This window comes from Vigna radiata, chromosome 4 (assembly GCF_000741045.1).
Source record: "Vigna radiata var. radiata cultivar VC1973A chromosome 4, Vradiata_ver6, whole genome shotgun sequence".
In the NCBI taxonomy this organism is placed as follows: domain Eukaryota; kingdom Viridiplantae; phylum Streptophyta; class Magnoliopsida; order Fabales; family Fabaceae; genus Vigna; species Vigna radiata.
In genome coordinates this window covers 677,347-684,119 of record NC_028354.1, presented here as the reverse complement: position 1 = coordinate 684,119, position 6,773 = coordinate 677,347, and the positions used below count along the sequence as shown (strand labels likewise).

The 6,773-nt window shown below is 33.2% G+C and overlaps 1 protein-coding gene across 25 annotated transcripts in view; it reads right to left on the bottom strand.

Moving 5' to 3' along the window:
- The window catches only part of LOC106759221, a 22,434-nt gene that overhangs the window by 9,222 nt on the left and 6,439 nt on the right, over positions 1–6,773 (bottom strand). For 7 of the 25 annotated variants that reach the window (XR_002667462.1, XR_002667476.1, XR_002667474.1 and 4 more), the window contains 2 exons: positions 4,452–4,526; positions 1,598–1,754 (listed from right to left, as the gene is read on the bottom strand). Coding sequence is in view for 1 of the 25 variants with exons in the window: in XM_022779561.1 (XP_022635282.1) it covers positions 4,452–4,526; positions 4,629–4,789 (236 nt within the window). In the remaining 24 variants the exon portion in view is untranslated. Of the gene's footprint in view, positions 1–1,597; positions 1,755–3,304; positions 3,853–4,451; positions 4,527–4,628; positions 6,137–6,213; positions 6,768–6,773 lie in introns of those variants that run through there. The other 18 variants (XR_002667465.1, XR_002667463.1, XR_002667466.1 and 15 more) reach the window with 12 other exon arrangements.

Here is a 6,773-nt window from a genome sequence, read left to right as displayed (position 1 = left end):
CGCATAACAATTGAATCAATCTAATAATCAAGGGTAGTATGTAAGAGAGAGTGGAATAGATGAAATTGTTAGTACCCAACAACATCCATCCATCCATTGTTTTCACTTGTCAATTGAATCAACATTTATTTTGCATGTTAATATTTTTGCTCTCAAACCCAATTTATAAATTTTAAATTTCTCAAGTCTTATTATTTTAATTCACACGAATGAGGAAGCCATACGAGTCTCTTGGGAAAACGATACTTGGTCTTACCGTTTATATTACTTGTACGATTTGGTACACTTGTCAATCCGTCAACACATAGCTGATGTTTCAATAACATAACTTAAATTCTCTTCCTTTACCAACGTAGGTACCCGAAGGAGTCGAGTAACTAAGCCATCTATCGACGGGATTTGATCACCAGCTAAAACTTGATCACGTACATGATCAAAATCAGAGTGTAAACTTTTCAAAATTAAGACCATGTAGAACTTGTCAAGCTTTTTGTTGAGATTTTCTAATGAGCCAGCTACAAAGAAGTTCTTTAACTCTTCTACTGCAACCCGAGCTTTTGCAACATGAGAAACCATATCATGGTTGACTTGTTTGAGAGAAGTTGCTCTTTTGCATCAAAAAGACGTTGTACATCATTAGCAAAAATATCTTGGGCCCTTTTCCAAAAAGAGGAGCATGTCTTATAGGGTCTCAAGATATCTAAAACCTCTTGCTCAACTGATTGCCATAAAATAGCACATAATTGAAAGTCTAATTTCTGCCACTGAGATTTTTCTTCTTGTGGGACCATAGAAATATCTTGTTCAAGGTGATCATGGTGTCCTTGACCAAGAAACCACAACTCCACAGCAGAGGAACGTGATAAATAATTTTTTCAATTCAGTTTTGCAGATGTAATGATAGGGGTAGCAGATAAAGAAGAATTACTTCCAGTAGAAGAAGCCATTTTAAAATTGAGAGAACAAATAGGACCTAGGGTTTCAAAATATGTAAGGAGAAAACCCTAGGTATGAACCCAAGCCAACGAAACAGAGAAACAGGAACCAAAACACACTCCAGAAGCTCCGGCGAGACGTTCTGCGGCGACGCGGTGAAGCTCCGACCACGGGAAGGCGGCGCGTGCAGAACACGCGCCCGAGACTGGCCGGAAAGAAGCAGCGCGTGACGGCTGGTGCGGAGGTTTTAGAGGACAAGACCACCAGGGTTGGGTTGCGCTTCTCAAGGCGCACCTGACCCTTGACTTCACCGGAGAAAGCGACGGTTGACGGCGGCGACGGCGGAGTACGGCGGCAACGGCGGTGGACAGCGGACAAATGGCAGAAATGACAGGGAGATGATGCCGCCGACGATAGAAGAAGACAAAGAGTTTGACTCTTGATACCAACTTGAAGTTGAGAGAAAATGAAAACTTTTATATTTTGATTAACTTCTTACTAATACAACTTACTACTGTATATATAGAAGACAGTAGTTCTGAAAGATAAAGGGCGGGAAGCCCCTAACAAAACCCTAACAAATATATTAATAATAAAATAAAGACATTATACTTCAACAATGGGATTCAAATTTATAAGACATGAAGAAGAAAAAAAAAACCTCCAATTAGGGTTTTTGATTTATTGCTTTTCAGATTGTTGTGTTCCAATATTTACGATTTGTAGCAAACTCACAAAACTTTTCGAATCAACACAAAACTCACGAAGAAGATGACAGTGGCAGATCCCAATCACCCAAAATAGGTGTTTACTCCAACCTGAAGACACCCATAAGAATACAAGATTAAAACCCAAGAGAAGACCAGGATTCAAAGACCAAGCTCTAATACCATGTCAAAATATAAAAGCAAAAGAGAGCATATTATATGACACAATTTCTTTGTTTGGAAAAGCTTGCTTGTATTCTACAACTCTCCTTTCTTAAATAGGTGGTATAACATATATTTACATTATTGTGAGAGATTCAAGAGATATGCAATAAAGGGAGAGATTATATGAGATTTTCTATTTATAAGGAGTAATTATAGGAGATTCCTAACGACTATCTAAAAGGTATAAAGGGATTCCTAATGACTATCTAAAAGGTATAAAATGATCTATTAGAGACATGATAATTACATTTATACATATTAACACTATCATATTGAATTAGATTATGAGCAATACTAATAGTTGACTTATTATCACAATGGTAATTGGTTGGTTCAATACAACAAGTATCAACATAATAATTCGTTTGTAGTACAATAACAAAAAAGAAGCTACACTTGTAATACAAAAACTTTATGTGAGAGTGATTAACACTATTCAATAGGTCTCTTGGATGTATATGGAACTTGAATAGTTGTTTATTCATGGACATAGGCCTTATGTGTCAAACCACCTTAAATTTATGTTTTTATATATGCTCTTATTTGCTTATGCTTGAATATATTATTTTTCTATTGCGTGATTTCTAAGCTCTTCTCTTAAAAAGTTAATCTTGTTCTCATCTTACTATGCGTTTCTAGTCAAAAATAATAATTATAGAGTATTCGAGTTCCCAGTCTTAATGAGAGATTGAAAAGGGATACACAAAAATAGTTTATATATTCATGTTTGTAATAAAAAAAAAAATATATTAGTGAAATCTTATGAAAAGTTTCTCAAAAAGAAGAATTCGTCACTTCTTAAGAGTTGTAGGTTAATTAAATATTATTCTTGCCAACACGTTAGACAATCTATCACTTGCACAAAAAAACTTTAAGTTCTATTGAGCCCTTCCTTTCAAAACCAACCTATTATTTCACACTAGTGTAAAATAATTATTTTAAATGTAATCTCAAATAACTATAATCATTTTCCTATAAATAACTTGAAGGGAAAAAGAGGAAAAGAACTGTTCATCCATTCTTGTGTCGTGATCTGATCATTGCAAAGTGATAAAAAAAAAAAAGTCATTTGGTTTATTCTCCGGCTAATATTCAACATGAATAGCCCACAGTCTGGAAGCAGACTATGCCCACAGAGAAGAGAAAAACACCAAAATAGAGAAATAAACCTAAAACCATCTTTTTGTAACTGTGGGTCTTGCCGAAGATTGTCAAATTAAACTACCAGAGATTAAGAAAAGTTTAAGAACAAATATAAATGTTATATTCGTAACATTATACTTTTAATATAATAACAATCTCTTAGAAAATATACAACAATAGTCTAACATTTGAATTTCATAATAAAATTCAAATATAAAATGGTCAAATCATATATAATTTCATAAAAATATAGTCAATGAACAGCCAAAATTTAAAATTTGTTAACTCGTTTTCTTAACTTTCTTTAATCCCTTTCTAAATAAACCGTAAACTTGGAAGTGTTTAGAAGTTAAGTTGAGAGTTTGACAAGTTTGGTCCTTCTTACATGTGTCTTTGCAGGTAATGATCTGATCTTTCTTTTATTTAACTGTTTTTAACAATCTCTCAAAATGCAGTTATTCTCAAATGTCCATACGAAGTTCGGTCTTTACAGAAAATGGTTACTCTTTTATTTCACAATGTCAAGAATTAAGGTTTAAATTGCAATAGAAAATATAACTACATTTAGTGTTTAATTGCATCTGCAACATAATCGGCCTTGCTTTCATAGATAACTGAGGGGAAATTATTCCATTCCTGTGTCTTCCCCATATTGGAGCTTGAATTCAGCATATCTATGCACATTGGAAATAGGAAGGACAAGTTTGTATAACATCAAATTCGACCAGGCATATTTTACCTAGGCCCAATGGTTAGAATTCTCGATTTTTGAAAGCAGTGGAATCAAATTATTAGAAATACAGGATAAGACTGTCTGCAACAGATTCAGAATGGATTCAATCTGCACCCAATGAGGGGAAGGGGTGAGCAGCCTTAACTGGAACTATATTACAAAAAAGATTATCTCTGAAAAAATAATTACCTATGTAAGAGTAAAAAGATCCAAGTTTTTTTTTTTTTTTTACTTGTTATGATGGAAACATGGCAATTATTTTTGAACCACCCTTGATCTTTTCATTATTTTCTCTAAAACTATGCAAGATCCGAAACTTGGTAAAAATTGGTTTCCAAATTAAACTTTCCAGAGTCTATTTGCAGTTTTGCAATCAAACTACTGAAAGTTTATCTTATATGTTTCAGTATGGAACTTTTGAAAGTCTCTGTATATTTCCAAATTAAGCTTTCAGATTTTTATTTGCTATATATTCCGAAATTAAACTCCCTAAAAGTCTACTTGTTACACATTCTGAAATTAAAGTTTCATAGGTCTTCTCATTGGCTTGAACTCAGTGTATATCTTATGCACTATCTAAAATATGTAACAAATATCTTTTCAGAAGTTTAATCTCAGAATATACAAAACAAATTTCAGCAAGAATAATACCAAAATACACAAATAGACTTTAAAATTTTAAATTTCGAAACAATGAAACCACTCACCTGAAACTCCAGAGCACCAAGTTGCCATGGTTTACGCAATCTGTTGGATGAGATAGTGTTAAATTTTTACTGGTCCTGCAAAACAATGTATCCATGAGGAAGTTGGACTTTTGTAATGGTTAAAACTAGTAATATCTGCACAGGGTAAGAGATAAGGACGGAGACAACCGCCTATACCAATGCCTAGCCCTAAAGACAAATATAGACCAGACTTTCTGCAGAGAATCTCCTTTGATTAAACGGTCCTTGTAATAAAGGAGCGTAGTGTTAGAGTGGGCAATATGCAGAGTTTTTACCATTATTAAACTTAGTTTTAAGTAACAAACAACAGAGTCCATTTACTATTTTCGTGTGTTACCGCCACATAAATAAAGTAGCTAGTCATGTGAAGTTATCTGAATGAAAGTTTGAATAAAAGTCATGTGACATTAATATGAAACTGTGATAAAAAAACCGTATTTAACAAAAACAGTACAAGTGGTTCTACTGATGTGCATTAACATACATGTCAAAAGACACTGATTTGAATTAACAAAATGCACAAGCAAAACAAATGTGCATGACAACTGTAGGAGTCATGATGCTGTGCAATTATACTTTAGAGCAGGTTAAATGATGTGCATTAACATATATGTAAGTGGATCAACAAAATGCAGAACTAACAAGCATGACAACTTTTGGGGTCATAACGATGTAAAATTATATTTTAAAACATGAAAAATGACAACTGTACTATCTCAATATGTAAATTGGAGATGATTTGATAAAAGTTCTTATTTATTTCTCGAAGGTGTGAAAAGTACTATAATTAATTTTTACTGTATAACTGAATAACAAATTAGTCTCTAAATTTTACTACTTTAAATTGGTCCTTAAACCTTACAAGTTAATGACAAAATAGACCGAAAAAACTTCATGGCAGGACATAATCTTTGCTTTTTTCATATATTTATGGATTATGGATTGAATTAGAATTTCCATTCTGGATCTCAACTCAATTATCCAATTTACACATTCAAGGGAGAAAATGACCATTTACTGTTTACGATATTAGCCATTCCAACATGTACAAGAAAACAGCCAACTGGGTGCCTAAATGTGAGTTAATATAGAATTTGAATGAAAGAAAAATCTGATTTTGTAATTGAATGCATAAGAGGCAACTGGTTTTATCTGAATATTATAGCTTAATGTGAGAGAAATCACATCCACAATATATATCACCAAATTATAATATATATAAATATAAGTGGATGTCTATAGAATCTATCCTAATAGAATTGAATGGACCTATGTATCTGAATTGTATTCTATTTAGGATCAAACTGAGATTAAATTGTAAATTTTAGGGACCAATTCCAAGATTTACATATTTAAAGGTCAAATTGATCATTCATCTTGTTACCATCTAATGGTAAAATGGTTTGTCTGGTTACTAAAAACGAATGACAGTTTCAAGTTACCCCTAAATGTTAAGAAACTTTAAAAAAAGTATGTAAAAGTAGCTTCTATTTTCACATTATTTTTGGTCTAAAACATGTATGATTAAATACAATTTAGTCCGTTATGATTAAATTGTATTTTAATAATAACATGAAAAAAAAAAAAGGTGAATTTGAAAAGAAAACGAATATATATGTAAGCCTTTTGCTAATTTATTAACAATTAGGTTTATCTTGAAACCGTGGTTCACTTGCCTATTTTCATAAAGGCAAAATTCTGACTTAGGTAGTGCTGTGGTTGCAAAATAATTTGTATTCACCTCACAGCATGCCAGATAAAAAATCTGTGTCACTTCACTATCTTACTTGGCTTCATTGCTGCACTTCTCTGTCTTACTTGTCATGAAATCAATAGTGTAAACTATGACGGAACCTTAAGGTAGCATGGCCTTTGCTGTGTCACCATGTTAATTGATTAATCCCACACCAAGTATGAATCCAAAACCCAAATCCCAAATCCCAAATACCAACACACTCATCATAATTGAGCACCTTCACAGGAACAACCAACCCCACAACTCACCAAAATCCCCCACCATGTTTCACCACACCTCTTTAGCATTAACACCTGCCTCCAAAACCAAGCATGTGGCGACAAATATCACCGAAACCAGTCCCAATACTATTCTTTCTACTATCTGTTTCCTTAACTTAATATCCCTCACTCTGTTTAGCTTCAAATGACTCTGTTTTTGCCCTTAGTCTTCCCTTCTAAGTACCATCACAGCAATGCTTCCGCCCTAAGCAAGCCAATAACTTACCATAACCAATTGCATAAACCCCATTTTCACAAGAATCACAAGCACATGTTTTAAGCACC